General features: G+C 37.3%; 1 protein-coding gene across 1 annotated transcript in view; it reads left to right on the forward strand.

The window, feature by feature from the left end:
• The first annotated feature begins 846 nt into the window (after positions 1–846).
• epha5 (EPH receptor A5) overlaps positions 847–17,161 on the forward strand; it is a 68,656-nt gene continuing 52,341 nt past the window's right edge. Inside the window, exons 1-2 of the mRNA XM_008423865.3 lie at positions 847–1,545; positions 12,948–13,012. Of these exons, the coding sequence (XP_008422087.1) occupies positions 1,446–1,545; positions 12,948–13,012 (165 nt within the window). The 5' untranslated portion in view covers positions 847–1,445. The remainder of the gene's footprint in view (positions 1,546–12,947; positions 13,013–17,161) is intronic.

Below are 17,161 nucleotides of genomic sequence, written 5' to 3' on the forward strand. Positions count from 1 at the left end.
AAAGGGGATATCAGGGATACAGATATATTCCTCTTACATTTTAAGCGTGGTACAAATCAATACATGTAAGGCTGCGCCTGTGGGAATACACAAGGAGTGTGAGAGGGATTGATGGGGTAAGCTTAGGAGGATAGCCAAAACATATTCAGAAATATTATCTATGCTGTGAAAACTGAAGCAAAACAACAGCAGACAATAGGGAGATGAGGAAACATGACAAAAATGTTACATTTTGAAGTTTTGCGTCCGTCACATAAAGTTACACTAAAATGAGATTTGTGATTGAAATGTGAAAAACACAAGTTCAATTCTATGAATAGTTTTGCAAGGCAGTTTAACTTAGTTTCTGTATTTATAAAAAATTCCCTTCTCACCCTCCGCGGGTGGTCTGTTTCATCCTCTGAGCTCGGGTCCTCTACCAGAGGCCTGGGAGCTTGAGGGTTCTGCGCAGTATCTTGGCTGTGCCTAGAACTGCACATTTCTGGACTGAGATGTCTGATGTTGTTCCTGGGATCTGTTTGAGCCACTGCTCCAGTTTGGGGGTGACTGCCCCGAGGGCCCCGATGACCACAGGCACCACTGTGGTCTTCACCTTCCAGGTCTTTTCCAGTTCCTCCCTGAGGCCCTGGTATTTCTCCAATTTCTCATGCTCCTTTTTCCTGATGTTGTAGTCACTTGGTATTGCTACATCCACCACAACGGCTTTGGGAGGAATGGTTTTATATATATATATATATATATATATATTTTTTTTTTTTTTGTACACATTTAGTTTGAGTTATTACAAGAATATAGTTCACATATTTCCACTCAGAATAATTCCTCACAGGAGGTCAGAAACATAAGCAAGGTTGTTTCGTAACTGCTTCACGTGGACTAATAAACAAAACCATAAATAGTTTATGAGACAATGTGATAACTGATTAATCAGTTTCAAACTGGTAATGCCCTTTATTCAATTCACCATGTCAGCTTTTACCGTAAGACTCAGCGAATTGTAAAGCTTTTCACCGCTGCTCTTATACACCCAGTCAGAGAGATGGAGTAACCTGAATGGAACAAGAAAGTAATGGGCTGAGAACTAAAGTGGAAAGGACTGAGAATCGATGATCATTTGGACAGCCGTCCAGCAGCGGCGGGTTTCACCTGTGGGTGGTCTGTGATTGGAGAGACCTTGCGCTTTTTCTCCGCCCCCCGGCGCGTTGCCCGCCTTCCCCAAACCAGAGCTCACTCCGCTCCTCATTACCGTCCTCTGGTCGCGGCGGAACATGAGCTCCAATCTGCGCGAGCGGACGTTGAACAATACAAATGGTTTTCTCACGGTTTCCCGTCTGATCCTGACTGAAGCTGCTCTTGTTTAGGGACCTCCTGCCACGGTTGCCGGCTTTGAATTTTTATTTTTGTTCTAATATTTTGTTGTTGTTGTTGTTGTTTTTGGACGCGCCATGCAATCTCGTTGGAGGAGTTGTGGCATTCGGCCGGTGGCATGGACGTGGACTTGGAGTCTGGCAGTTATCGGAGCGTGGTGCATCCCCGCAAATGAAGGTAAAGCGGGGCAGACACGCTCTGGGGTGACTGACACCCATCCTGAGCGCGGTGCTTAAATCAGGCTTTAATTGGCTCTGAAAAGTCGGATCGGTTAAAGGTTTGCAGTCTCTCTCAAGTGCGGTTAACCGCCATGCTCATGTGTTGATATGGCTGCTTGACAAAAGAAGGTGGCGGGGGCGCTGGAGGGGGGCGGGGGGTTATTAAAGCAGGTAAATTTATGACAGCTGTTCTTTTAGCCTCTAATGACTGTGTGTTCCGACTCGATAAAAGCAGAAATAAAAAAGGACCTTTGAACAGAACATGTCCCTGTCAGATAACCAGCGTACTTGGACGTGGTAGCAAAGAGACATAAAGCAGCGGCAGAGATGTCTGGATCAGTCCTTAACAATTTCCCAGAACATATAAACTGCTCAGTTTAATCCGTTGCAACTCTGCCAGTTCGCACATTGTCTTTCCAGACTTTACATCATCATGATATCATAAAAAAAGTTTTAAAATGACATTAATTTCCCCGTTCTTTCTCACTTCTTACGCTAATTGGGTTACGCTGTGTTACAATAACAGCTCTTGCACTGCTAAAGCAAACTGTTAGAATTTAAACCATACATTTCTCATAATAATTTGCGTGTTTTTAATTGAATTATGTTTAAGTCATTATTTGTCCACAGAAATTGTGTACAATTATCAGCTACAACAGATTTACATATTTTTAATTTCCTTATCTGCCAAATTAGTTAATTAAAAAAAAAAATTGCTAAAGCATGAAACATCTGATCAGATATATCAGATCCCCTCGAACAAAATGATGAAACTGCACAATATCATCACAATCACCAGTGCAATTTCTTTGTGCCGTAATCAAACTCAACTGCTAGACTGTCCTGATTTAGGTTGCATGCTTTCTAAATCTTCTTGCCAATATTATTTCTGGCCAGTTGGACGATTTCGCCTGCCTTTTATGCCCATTTCAGATCCAGATTCTGAACAAAGATGGTCAAGAAGAGTGGTGGGATCTTCATGATGATTTAAAAAAAAAAAAAAAAGAAATCCAATATGTCACAACAATATTCAAAAATAATGTCACCATTTCAAGTTTTCCACCTGACTAGATGGTATCTAAATTGGAGATTTACAGATCAGAATCTGCACATTTTTATGCTATCGACAAGTCTGACATTGAAGTTGAGTTTTTTTTGTCTGTTCATTAAATTCTTCAAACCAAAAACTCTCAGTGATTTTACTTATGCTCTGCATATATGCAGTTTAGTATTAATCATATTATGATTAGGAACATATGCTTCAGGGCAAAAAATAAGGATGATCTCATGCTGTCTTCATTTTTGACTGGTTTCAGAACATATCTTTTTTTTATGTCTTAAAGTCTTTTGAGAAAATAATCAAAATCAGCAGGTGACGCCTCAAAGAAAACTAGAAATCATATTGGTCAGCAGAAGCCTGATCTGCAGATCTTTAACGGAAAGCTCCTTTTCCTGACAGTGACAGTTAAAATGTGGCTTTTATTGGCAGCAGCTGCCTCAGCTTTCAGAACGTGCTGAAAGCATGTAGGTTTGGCATTAGCATTGAGCTAAAGCTGTATATAAACTTACCCCTGCTACAGAAACGCCTAAACTTTATATTAAGTTGATATATTCAGTTGTTATACCACCAATATACACAAAGGACATCTTCAGTTAATTCGTGATGGTTAGGTGGGAATTATTGTCAAAATAAATGAGTTATTATGATTTAACTGATATTCAATATTGCTTACATTTAAAAACTATTATGTCTTACAAATTTTATGCATTGTTGAATATCTTCTGAAAATACTTTTTTTTAAGTTTAGAAGTTCATCACCCTTAAAAAAATATTTTGATATTCTCTAACTGCTCCTTCCTACATAAACTGGCCTTGACATTATTTGCATTTGGTGTTACCGTCTCAGATATTAACAGACTTATGACTTATGTTTTGTATCCTTTTTAACTGTCCAAACCACAAAACGACAACTTCTTTTGATATTTTTGAAGCTTTCTTGTTATAAGGAAACTAAGCATTTTTAGTGCCTTATTGTCAAGTTTTACGTTATGCTATATATTATGAGCAGACAACATTGAAAACAAAACATAAATTCGGTCCATTTTTGAGTAAGCAGACCTACATTAACTTTTTAATAGTTATTGTTTTTTCTTTGATCAGAGCTGTTTTCATCAACCTTGTGACAAGGTAAATGCTGCTAAGCAACTACTTAACTTGCAGACTTATGAAAAGCTGATGACAAAGCTGATGTTGTGATCTGATATGGGGTGTGTCATTTTGTAGCTCAGGAAGTGACGCAGTGATTCAGCTGTTGAATTGGAAGCTACCAATCACATGCCTACTTCAGCGTCAAAGAACAACAACAGTGGTTTGCCAATTAGGGAGACACAAAATTATTCCCAAATCATGCAATGGAAACGTCGTCAGTAAATTCAATACCATTTTGTGACAACATCTTGAAACTGTGGCACTTTTTTGTCAATGTTATCGTCACCCGATAATCTCATAGCAGTACATATAGAAATATTTAGCAAAGTAGGGAAAACGGGGCTATGGTATTGTTTGGAGTCTTTTGTCTGCACAGAGAGCAGCATTTTAATGGCACCATTGTTCGGAGCTGTTGAACAGCGTTACGCTATCCGGGAAATGAGAAACATTTATCAGCCTGCGTATTCTTCCCATGATGGATTTATTTGGTCAAAAGTTTAGCTTGACAAAGGTGACTCCCAATGTGTGGTCTTTCAAACAGCTTGGATGGGGGGGTCTGCGCGGCACCTTTCAGGAGTCCTGCGACATTGTGTTGGCTTACGTCTTTGTTTCTGGATTCCAAGGGTTGAAATTATTCCACCAGGGGTTCAGGAATTACCTTTTAGTAGTTAATAGGATGAGTTTGTCTCCGTTCTGAATGGTGTAGGAATAGTCTCAAAAAAAAAAAAAAAATACATGCAGTTTATCCCGTGAGGGGTTTGTTGTTCTCAACAACTCAGAGTTATAGATTAAGCAGCATGCAACAGCATAAGGAGACAGAGAGATGCTCTGTAGCAAACTGACATTTGATCTTTTCATCTAGGAATTAGTCAGTCCCCATTTATAAACTCTTAATCAGTGTTTCTGTCATTATTTTTAAAATTGGACTCTTTTAAGTACTTTTATCCACTAAATATTCACTACATGAGTACGAATCAGATATTCAACACAAGTTAAAGATTGATTTGACTGATATTTTTACTGTGATGGATAATCATAGAATAGCATGCATAATTGAAGGGAAGAGCACAGCCCATAATTAAATCAGCCTGTTTTCTCTTTTGACTAATTCTTTGTAATTGAAGAGGGGGAAAAAACATTTGGGTAACATACAATCACAAAGTTTATCTTTGTAGAAATCTTAATTTTGGCAACTCTCAGGACTTCCTCTTTTGTCTTAATATTACCAAAATTTTATCCTGTTATGTGCTACTACTACTAAGTGAATATCCTGTGAAAGGGAGTGTGTCTCATACACAGATGTTTTTCATCGAGTTAGAATATCATTTAGAAGTTTATTTGTTTTATTAACATATAGATTCCATCAGCGTATACATCAAATCATTATTGATGATTAGGAGTTGCTTCTAAACTTTTTCCTACCACAATTTTTCCTTCCACTCAGCTTCCCATTAATATGTTTGCGAGATACTGACCTTTTGTGGTCAGGCTTCTGCATAATACCATTGACCATGATCATTAAAACCACCTGAGATGAGCACTTCAGATACCCTTCTGTGGATAATGAGTCTGTGTAACGTGTTTCACTTTTTAGTTTAGATTACCGAAATAAATTAACTTTTCAATTATATTCTGCTTTGCTGAGATGCGCCCGTGGTCTTTTTTGTGTTTGTTGGAAGCCAAAAGAACATCAAATGAGAAGAATAATCTTGATGCTTCTTTTAATGGGACCAGTTTCCTGCAGTGATGAATCCCCCGACGAATCATTACGAGGAAAACTGTACACACTTCTGTGATTAATTTCGTCTCCCGAAGCTAAACCATTCTTATTGAAATTGATTAATTTTAGAGGATGTTTGAAAATGCAGCCCATTTCCTTTCTAGTTCAGCCTGTTAATATTAGAAGCATTAAAAAATATCACTTAGTGTTGCATTAGTGAGTCAACACAATTAAGGGGGAAGGGAAAAATTCATGGCAACAGGTTTGAGGGACTTTTATATCTGCCTGTCTGCATACAGCACAGCAGATGGAGAGTAGACCATTCAGCCAAGAACAATAAAAGATAGCATGTAATTGCTACAATCAAATAGAAAGGGGTAAAGATAGGAAGAAATAGGCTTTGGAAAAAAAATATGTTGGAAACAAAACAAACACATTGTGTGCAAGAACTTGTTAAAAATCACTTGGGTAAAGTTGCAACTAATCAGAGTATCAAAATTGCTCATATGTTTTACTGTATTCTAAGTGAGAATTGTAAACATTCAGAGCAGAAAATCTCCTCACTCTTTGGCATAATTCAAATCTCAGTCTTTGAAATAATGTGGCTGACGACTTTATGTCGCTCCATTCATTCAGTACTGATGACTTTTAATAACACGTTCTGTACATGCTTGTCATTTCTGAGCTCCGACTTGTCTGGTTTTATCCTTAGAGAGCGAGAGAGTGGCAGAATGAAAGAGGTAACGCATCCCTTATGATCTAGTTCAGTATCACTTATCTGTTCTTTATGGCCTAATTAGGTGTCTAATCGCCTCCTAAGGACATTTTTTATTATTCTCAGCAGAGCTGTGGAGACAGTAAGACGCGGTGAGTGTGTGAGGGGGAAGTGTGCTTTTGTTACAGTGCTAGCTTTGTCCTTGTTTTGTTCTGCTCTCCTGTCTGCAGGTGTTTTATGTGTAGCTTTCCTTTTGTTTACTTTTGAGGGTTGGCTGTTCTTTTTGCACAGTGCTTATCACAGCATCTACAGCTAAAACAAAACTGCTGTCCAGTTATATACAGGTCCTTCTCAAAAAATTAGCATATTGTGATAAAGTTCATTATTTTCCATAATGTAATGATAAAAATTAAACGGTCATATATTTTAGATTCATTGCACACCAACTGAAATATTTCAAGTCTTTTATTGTTTTAATACTGATGATTTTGGCATACAGCTGATGAAAACCCAAATTCCTGTCTCAAAAAATTAGCATATAATGAAAAAGTTCTCTGAACGAGCAGTTAACCTGATCATCTGAATCAACGAAGTAACTCTAAACACCCGCAAAAGATTCCTGAGGCTTTTAAAAACTCCCAGCCTGGTTCATTACTCAAAACTGCAATCGTGGGTAAGACTGCTGACCTGACTGCTGTCCAGAAGGCCATCTTTGACACCCTCAAGCAAGAGGGTAAAACACAGAAAGAAATTTCTGAACGAATAGGCTGTTCCCAGAGTGCTGTATCAAGGCACCTCAGTGGGAAGGAAAAAGTGTGGCAGAAAACGCTGCACAACGAGAAGAGGTGACCGGACCCTGAGGAAGATTGTGGAGAAGGGCCGATTCCAGACCTTGGGGGAAGCAGTGGACTGAGTCTGGAGTAGAAACATCCAGAGCCACCGTGCACAGGCGTCTGCAGGAAATGGGCTACAGGTGCCGCATTCCCCAGGTCAAAGGTCAAGCCACTTTTGAACCAGAAACAGCAGCAGAAGCTCCTGACCTGGGCTACAGAGAAGCAGCACTGGACTGTTGCTCAGTGGTCAAAAGTACTTTTTTCGGATGGAAGCAAATTTTGCATGTCATTCGGAAATCAAGGTGCCAGAATCTGGAGGAAGACTGGGGAGAACGAAATGCCAAAAGGCCAGAAGTCCAGTGTCAAGTACCCACAGTCAGTGATGGTCTGGGGAGCCATTCAGCTGCTGGTGTTGGTCCACTGTGTTTTATCAAGGGCAGGGTCAATGCAGCAGCTATCAGGAGATTGGAGCACTTCATGCTTCCATCTGCTGAAAAGCTTTATGGAGATGAAGATTTAATTTTTCAGCACAACCTGGCACCTGCTCACAGTGAGAAAACCACTGGTATTACTGACCATGGTGTTACTGTGCTCAACTGGCCTGCCAACTCTCCTGACCTGAACCCCATAGAGAATCTGTGGGATATCGTGAAGAGAAAGTTGAGAGACGCAAGACCCAACACTGGATGAGCTTAAAGTCGCTATCAAAGCATCCTGGGCTCCATAACACCTCAGCAGAGCGACAGGCTGATTGCCTCCATGCCGCACCGCCTTGAAGGCTGCAAAAGGATTCCTGACCAAGTATTGAGTGCATAACTGAACATAATTATTTGAAGGTTGACTTTTTTGCTATTAAAACACATTTCTTTTATTGGTCGGATGAAATATGCTAATATTTTGAGACAGGGATTTTGAGTTTTCATGAGCTGTATGTCAAAATCATCAGTATTAAAACGAAGACGTGAAATATTTCATTTGGTGTGCAATGAATCTAAAATATGTGACAGTTTAATTTTTATCATTAAAATAATTAACTTTATCACAATATGCTAATTTTTTGAGAAGGACCTGTACACCTGATATTCGTAGGCTTTGCAAATGCGGAATTAATGTTATGAAGGTTATGCATTACTTCTACTCTTGGGGAGTTTTAATTTTGGGTTTACCTCAAATTCTAGACAAAGTTTTTTTTCTTTTCCTAGCAGGTTGGTTGCCTTTGATTTTTAATCGAGTATCTTTGGCTTATAGTTAAATGTTTCAGGCTTCAGGGCACCAGTTACTAAATACAGATTTTTACCACTAAACTGACCAAATTCACAGTGGCAGCATGATGCATTTTTATGTCAACTCATGTAAGGAAGTGGCTGTAGCTAACCATTACTTTGAACTTTGAACTAGTACATGTTCTACTGCATCATGTGAATTCACCTGTGAACTTCACCTCTATGCCTACACTTTACAATTTCCACTGTGAATTGTTTATACATTTAAAAATATGTTTTTTGTTGTTTTTTTCATTATTAGCTCAAATTCTCCATCCGGAATAATTTCCGTACTTTAGTAAACCTGAACCGTGTTACTCTAAATTTACAGATTCTTTAAAACAGTTTTGTGATTAGCCTTTACTTTAATTTCTCTGGGGGAAAAACTGAATCCATTTAATTTGGCATGTAGACCAACAAGAGGGCCAAGTAGCTTGGAGCCCATAAGAGATTCTCATGGCATCACAACCTTGAGTAAAACACCACTGTTTCTTAGCATCATTTAGAGCTGAGCAAAATATTAATCGCAAAGGTCTTCTTGAATGCAAAATTAGGAAGACTATAATATTTCATAACTTCAACTTGCGTCATTCTATTTGGATAAACTTTCACTGAGTTTTGAGACGTCTTTGAGACCAAGGTGAATTAACTACCAAAGTGTAGACTATACAGAAAAATGCAGGTTAATCATTATCAATATTGTCTATACGATATCCACAAACTTATCACAATGTCATATTTCTAATGTTATGCAGGGTTCACCTTTTGGTTTAAAAAAAAAAGTAATGCATACATGATCTAAACACTTTATATTTCTTTATGACAGTTATTAAAATGCTGCTGCTTGAGTTTTATGCTGATTATCACATATACAGGAATGTTTATAACATTTATTAGTTGAGAAAAGCTGAAAGTCGGACTGTATCTATGAAAGTTCCTTTTAAATATTTTTTTTTACTTGACATTCATATAAGTAAAACATAACATTTTATTGCAATCACAAATGTCAACTAAAACAATAGATTGTTTTAGTTGACGCTTAGCTTATGCTTTTATTCTAAAAGCACAGCTTTTAGAATAAAAGCTTTTAGAATTAAAAACGTATGCTTTTTTTATTATTATGGGCCCCAGATAGGACTTATGCTTTTAGAATAAAAAGCATAAGTTTAGAATAAAAGCATAAGTCCTAAAAGCATAAGTTAGAAATCAAACTGGCTGTTTGCACAGAGTATCATCACATTTGGCTGTTTTGTTGTTCATGGAGTTAGTCAATAGCTGGCTAATTATCTGAGCTATTGGCTCGGCATGCTTTACTTTTGGAAAAGCTAAACACTCCAACAACAATAATGGGTGGCGCTGCCTTAATTGTCACAGCATGCTTTTCCAAGCTGGAAAAGTAATCTTTTGCAGTTCAGTGACATAGTCTTGAATTCGGCTGCTGAATTGAAAACTATAAGTGTGCACTCTTTCTTACAAACAAGAAAAATAAGAGTGACGTTTAAACAGGTAATGGGAGCAATGGGAGTGTGGAGCAACTTGGTTCCAGACTGAGACCACTTTTAAATAAAAAAGGACTTTAAATTGTAGGAGCAGTAGGAGGGAAAATGTCAAGAGTTTTGAAATTTTAACATTTTTAAGACCGTGGTGTTTGTTGAGACTGATGAAACGCGAGTGCCTGGGGTCAAGCATGGAAGCTGCGGAACAAATAGCAAAATGTGTTTGCTCTATTTTTTCATTAACAAGCTTTATTTTAGCTTATATGTCTATATAGCCCATTGCTATGCTTAACTCTAAGATTGTCATATTGCCAAATATGCATTTTATTTGTGTTTTTACAAATACAATATATTCAAATGTCATTCCAATTTCTTTTTTTAGTTTATTAGTCTACATCAAGGTAATTGAAAACCTTTTTTTTTTTTTTTTACATCAAAATAGTGTCCAACTTCCCTATCATATAGTCTGAAACTTGGATATCTAAATCCCAGCTTAAAGCATATGGTGTCCTATCTGGGGCCCATAATAATAATGATTGCATTTTCTTCACCAAAAATAGTTACACATTGACAATGAATAGAAAGCGTGCTCCTTTAACGAAAAAAAAAAAAATCCTGGCAATTCATACCATGGAAACTTGTGTGGTGAGATCTCATTACATCCCTTTAGTTTATTTTAGAAAAATTCAGTCAAGGTTTAACCAGTCTGAGTATTTCAGATTTTAAACAAGAGCAGAGCAGAGATAAACCAGATTCCTTAGAAGAAGTTAAAGGAACAAAAACCCTCAAGCAGATTGAGTGGCAACTTCCATGTTATTTGTTTACTTGCCACTGCTGCTAACATTGTAACAAGCATAAGATGGTATTTGTTGCCTTTGTTGTATAAAAATGACAAATTTAGGGTGTTTAAACACCTCAACCTCTTGCTCTGTGGAAGGACCATTGTGCTTTGCACACAGTTTGTATACAACCTGCTGGCAGACAATAGTAATTCCTGACCCCACCACTTCCTGTTTATTGCATTTGAATATATTTATTGCCACCATGTCAACAATAAAGTTTCATGTAGTTATTCATTTTTTGCAATAAGTGCTGCTTTTTACATTAATAGTTGCAGCCCCACTCTTTAAAGTTTTACAATCACACTAATGCATATTTAAGTTTCAAACATGACAAAGGGATTTAGGGGGGAAAAAAGTCTTTAAACCACTTAAGAGAGAGAACCTGGTACATTTCAGCACATGTCGGTTTTAAGCTGCTTCAATTCATCACATATCTGAGTGTAGATGACAGAACTTTTATGGCTGGATAGCACAAACATTATCATAGAACAGATAAAGCACAGCAAACTTCAGAACATGGGTTGGTTTTATGACCCTACAATCTGCGGTGAACAGAGACAAAGTCTGGAGCCGCCAGAAAAGCCATTCATCATCTGTCTGTAATTTATGAGGGACTCGTTAAACTGCTGCTGAGAGTTTGTCCTGACCCAGTCATCTGGAAAAAAAGGCTCCAGCTCTTGTCAAAGTCACTTAAGGCTTTACACCTGCCTGTTTCTCCCACAGCCAGTGTGTTTACAGCGAGACCTGTCTGTTCGTTAATGTGCGCTGAGCCATACCCACCAGCCAGCAAAGACAAGTTACAGCTGGATGACATACTCACTTTGACTTTCGAAGTCTAGCAAAGTGCATTTAAAACCTCCCACTATGAGGTCATGGTCACCACAGTCAGATGCTATTTTTGCCAAGACCTTGAGTAAGTTTGCTGCAGAAGATGCATTCAGGCTGTGCAGGTAGTGGAGATAAGAGGCTGTACAGCTGCTACCGGTCAAGTAGTCGCACTCGACAACTCTCATCTGAGTGACTGAGCTAAGAAGGTTTGATGATAGACATGTTTGAATAACTGTATTTGAATTAAAATTTGGAGTTTTGAATCAAAACTGTTGGTCTGCTTGAAAGAATAGCTGCATATTTCTTTTTATTTGCATGTTTTTGCTAAAGCATTGCTTTTCAATCAAAGTTTAATCTATTAGAAAACTTGCATGTTAAACTACCAATGCTTAATAATATTAGAAAAACATGCGGTTACAATACTGTTGATGACAGAATAAGTTGCAGAAATCTATAAGGTCTCAATACTTATTTCTATTTCTGCGTATGATTTCTCAACCTCTCTCTGAGAGATTACGTTTTGAAAAAACTTGTTGCCTTCAGATAGACAAGGATAAGACAAGACAAGGATAAGGATAAGGATCCCCCTTTTCATTTAAAAAAGGCCAAAGCAAACTCTTAAAAGGAATTTATAGAAGCTAGAAAACAATTCTGCCTATGTTTGACCACTCTGGATATTGCAGATTGTATGCCTGTGCAATTGTGAGGTGGTCACAATGCCAAAAAAAAAAAAGAAAAGAAAAAAAACCTTATTTTATGTGTGCTTTAACAAATAGAATCACAGTTTGATTAATCTAAACTTGTTGCCTTCAGATAGACTGAACTTAAAGAGCATGTTCCCAGTCATCCTGTCCACTTAATTTTTTTTACATTAAGCGTATTCATCTAATTACACTCACACAAACTCATAGATGAAGATACAACTTGGGGTTAAGAGTCAAAGGGACATTGGCATGTGAAAGGAGGATACTGGGATTGAACTACAACCAGCTAAATATATGATCAACATCCAGAAAATTAATGCAGAACTCAAATATGACAGTCTAACAAGTATGTAAATTATTTGCAGTTGGAGCATCACAAACACTGATATTGTGAATATAGTTTGATATGGTGTGTAGCTTTCAAATCTGCCCAGTACTCGGCATCTGATTCAGCAGCAGCAGACCTCAACCTTCATCAACTGAGTTTTTGAAACAAGTTTCCTCCTTGTGGAAAATGTATGTATTTTTTTTAAAAGACATGCCAACAAAACATTTTATCCTATTAGAACTGATTATAAGTGCATGTCTGCATTGGATAACATGCGAGTGTCTCATTTAATGCCAGAATGTTTAAATATAATAACAAAAAATATATATATTTGCAGTTCTTGAAGTTTTTGTTGTTTTTTCCCCCCCACATACATTTAAGACTTATGTTTGGGTTATTTTTTTCTCTCTCTTCTTGAACAAAGTGAACCTGCTGGATTCTCGCTCCGTGATGGGAGACCTTGGTTGGGTGGCTTATCCAAAGAATGGGGTGAGTAAAATTATTCCAGAGGCATAAAATACATTTTTCATAAGTCCAATTTTACTCAACTTAATATTTACTGTTCTATCTTGAAATGAAGTGCAGAAGACATAATTATTTCTGGTTTTCACAAAGCATGCTATTATTTCTAAAGAAGCTCATGGGTCTGCATGAAGCCAAAATTTTGTTATGTATTATTTCGGGATATTTATTTGGTAGGTCACTGCTGATTTTCTTCAGCAGTGACCTTCAAGTCATGAGCTAAAAGTAGTTTCTCAGTTTCATGGTATTCCAAAGCATACCTAGAACTACTTCCCATTTCATTATAAATTTTAAGTGCTTCATTTGCTTTGTCGAGGTTAAAGGTCATTAAATTTCTGGAAACCCTTACTTCATTATTAGGCTAAATTGAATTCATGAATAAGATATTGAAAGTCACCGTGGAATAGATTATTCTCAAGCCAGAAGTTGAATATCCATCTCCAAGTATTCCCAAAGTGAAGACCAATTAGAGAATGAGTTACTAGAGTGGTAAAAAAAATGTGATTTCACATTACATTATAATATAGTGTTTTTAAATGAAGAAGTGGTGCTTGGAGAAATATTACCTTCAAAATTGACAGGTTGCTTGGAACAGAATTACCCAACCAGAAAAAGAAAATTGTATTTGGTTTAGAGCGATTATGTAGCATTTCCATTTGAAACATGTGAAAAATTAGCCACAGTCGTAGCTTTTGCTTGTTTAAAGCAGGAGCGGACCAATAGTGCTGACCGAGCTGTTTTATCTCCCCTCTTGATATTCAAATCACGGCTCACTTTGAGGCTGTACACTATGTAGATGGGAAAGATAATGCTGAAAAAGCAGACATAGGTGCAATCATAATAAGGAAGTGATTATGTTAAGTGTGTGCGTGCGTGCGTGTGTGTGTGTGTGTGTTTCTAACATTGAAAGCTACATAAATAACTTGAGGGCAGACGGAGAGGAAATGAGACCTAAGACGTATTGAAATCTCCTAATGAAATTCACATTATCTCGTCGCGTTTATCTATGTCTTAAGATGTATATTAGGTTGTCGTCTATTTAATTTGTGTTATAAAAAGGGGGTGCAAACAAAGTAAAAAAAAAAAAGTTCTTTCTGTAAATGTATAAACAATGTGACTTTTATCACCTTCTAAAAATATAAAACATGTTTAAATATGCCTCAAATAACCCAAGACAAATACAAAACATGTAAACCCTAACAATTTCAAGGGGTTATATTTTCCAACACGTCTCGCCAACAGAGTAATAATCCCTCTTTGGTGTGTTACGGCACATAGTTGGAGTTGGCCATTGCAGTTTATCTTTCGTGTTCGTATCCCATCTGTAGCCCACTCCCCCTCCACAAACAAATGTCCGTGTTCACACTTCCAGTCTTGGCTGAAATAGTTGTCAAAGTGGCACCAAAACTTTTTTATCACTTCAATTCTACTTTACAGAGTCTGGCAGCTTTAAACTCATCCCCTGCTTTGGTATGATCTTATCACCAATGTTATAAAAATACATCTCCATCTGAGCTCTGCACATAGATTGTCATGCAAGGGAATTGCTTGGTTGTCTAACAGATGAGGCTTGCCAAGACCAAAGCAACAACAATAAAAAAATGAATAGACAAAAGGAATTATAATTAGAGTGGACAAACAAGATTATGAAAGCACCTTTTATTGAAGAGTCACATTGGTGATGATAATAGATTAGATTTTTAGCTATGTACTGCTTTAACTGATGAACTTTCTCTGATTTATAACCCAGTTGGACTATAGGATCAAGTTTGTCATCAATTGCCCGAATGTTAATAATAAAAAAAAAATGGAAATGATCTTTTCATGATTGCGTTCCTTCAGATACCTGTCTACTAAGGTTAAATTAAAACCAGAAAGGTTTTAATTCTTTGTTTGAGGCAGCATACAAATTTTTATCTCGCAATATAGATTATATTTGTGGTCAGTTTGATTCCCATGTAACCCATCAGTCCAGTGAATCCCCAAACCATTTCACTCTATATCTAAACATCAATAGGTGATGGCTGATGGGTTTGTAAAAGGCCCTGCAACAAGGCAGACTCTGAATGTAGCTGTGACAAAAGGAGGCTGATGAAATGTGCTTTGTAGGCTTAGTTCACATCAGGTTTGACATTAAACCTTCACCAGAAGAATGGAAAAACATGACGGTTGGCTGACAGATGATGGGAGAGGCATAGATTGTCTTTTAATACAAGCTTCAAAAACTAAAGCTGACCACTAATATTGAGATTAATGCTTGGAAAAACAAATCTCTAAAAATGTTCTCTTATGCCACAATGTCACCTAATGAGGCAATCTTTGCACAGATTTGCTTCAGCTAATGTTTAATCTTACTATCACAGAATGAAGAGGCAGTGTTTCACAACTCTGACTGCTGGAAGGCAAGGTTCACAGCCTTTTACTTAACAAGCTTGACAAATGGTTAGTCACATTTAATGCACACATTCCACACTATTCATGAAGTATCTAAGCAAGCTAGTCTATTTCCTTCTGTGTATTCCTTTAGAGTGTCTCCATGTTCCTTAAGCAGCATCTATGCTATCCATCTGATGTCATTGTGAGATAATCGGTGAATCATTTCGCCCTCCTTTGCCCGTCAGTTTAGCCGTGCAAGACAGGCAAAAGAGGCAAAATTCACTCTAAATTGATGTAATCTGTGCTTTCCTTGACTGAACATCTAGTCATAAAGGTCTGTTTCATCCAGCGCCTCCACTGATTCAGTGTGCTTAATTGAGCAGAGATGAGGACAGGCAAGCATAAAATATGCTGAGCACACGGTACAAACCAGGCAGACGCCGGGAACATGTGCAAAACGTTGGCGAATGTCACAACCACCAGCTGTGTGTCACTGTTGAGAAAGCGACCATCTTTTCGACCATCTTAAAAAGGGTGAATATTTTTTATTTTATTTTTTATTTTTTTTCCAGATTTATCTTCCCGGTTATTGTTTTCACTTTCAAGAGATGCTCGCAAAAGATGGAAAAACACCATATGCAGTATTTTAAGCTAAGGATTCCCCTTTTTGTTTAAAAAACGACAAAGCAAACTCTTAGAAGGAATCTATAGAAGCTAGAAAACAATTGTGCCTATGTTTGATGACTCTGGATATTGCAGATTGTATGCACAGGCATACAATCTGCACAGGAATTGAGGTGGTCACAATGCCAAAAAAAACCCAACAAAAATACTTATGTGTGCTTTAACAAATAGAATCACAGTTTGATTAATCTAAACTGTTTTAAAAATCTCTGGGTCTGATCAAGCTATGTGTTTGGAACAGCACTGTGATGCAGGTTACCACCAACATGGCAATTAGCCTGCATTTTATACAGTTTTGGTGTAGCCATTTAAAATTTGTGGGTTTTTATTTTGAAGCCATTTTTTCACAGCAGCCATTCCTTATTGTATATTTGAATGAAATAGCCTCTTACAGTCAATATAAAGCTCCACAGTAGTGCTTGTTGTGTTGGCAGACAGTTTGTTGTAATATTTACAAATTCCTGTAAAAAGTTTCTGTCTCATCTGGAACAATTAATTTTTTTCCCCTAGTACCAAAAATGGTCTTTAAATTCTTCGGCAGCAGCTTGTTGTCATCCTTATCAGCTGTATCATCTATAAATATAAAAAATAAACAGTACTGGTCACCCTTGACCTATATGAGAGAGGCTGCATTTTAGTGAGAAATGTCATTCTGTTTTTAATTTAAGTTGATCTCCCGCCATGAGATCTCATTAGGTTCTTGTATGTTTTTGTCTTGGGGTATTTCAGTAGGTCTGAGGATACGGTTTAGAGCTACAGGAAATAAAAAAACAACACACAATGATGTAGAAATGGCAGAGATTGGCATGGTATATAACACAAAGTATTTAAGGGAAATGTAAAAAAAAAAAAAAAAAAATGTAAGGACTGAAAAAAATGTTGGACGACAAGTCTTAAAAGGGTGGAGGTGAAGAAAACCTTTTGAATAGTGTTTCTAGGTTAGACTTAAGATCTGATAATTAAAACAGAGAATGCAGGGGGGCACAAAAGGGAACTGATGACAGACATGACTCAAATTAAAAAAGCAGTGAAATGACACGAGACGAGGGATGAATG

The sequence above is a fragment of the Poecilia reticulata genome, chromosome 12, assembly GCF_904066995.2.
Source record: "Poecilia reticulata chromosome 12, P_reticulata-male-v2, whole genome shotgun sequence".
Lineage (NCBI taxonomy): Eukaryota > Metazoa > Chordata > Actinopteri > Cyprinodontiformes > Poeciliidae > Poecilia > Poecilia reticulata.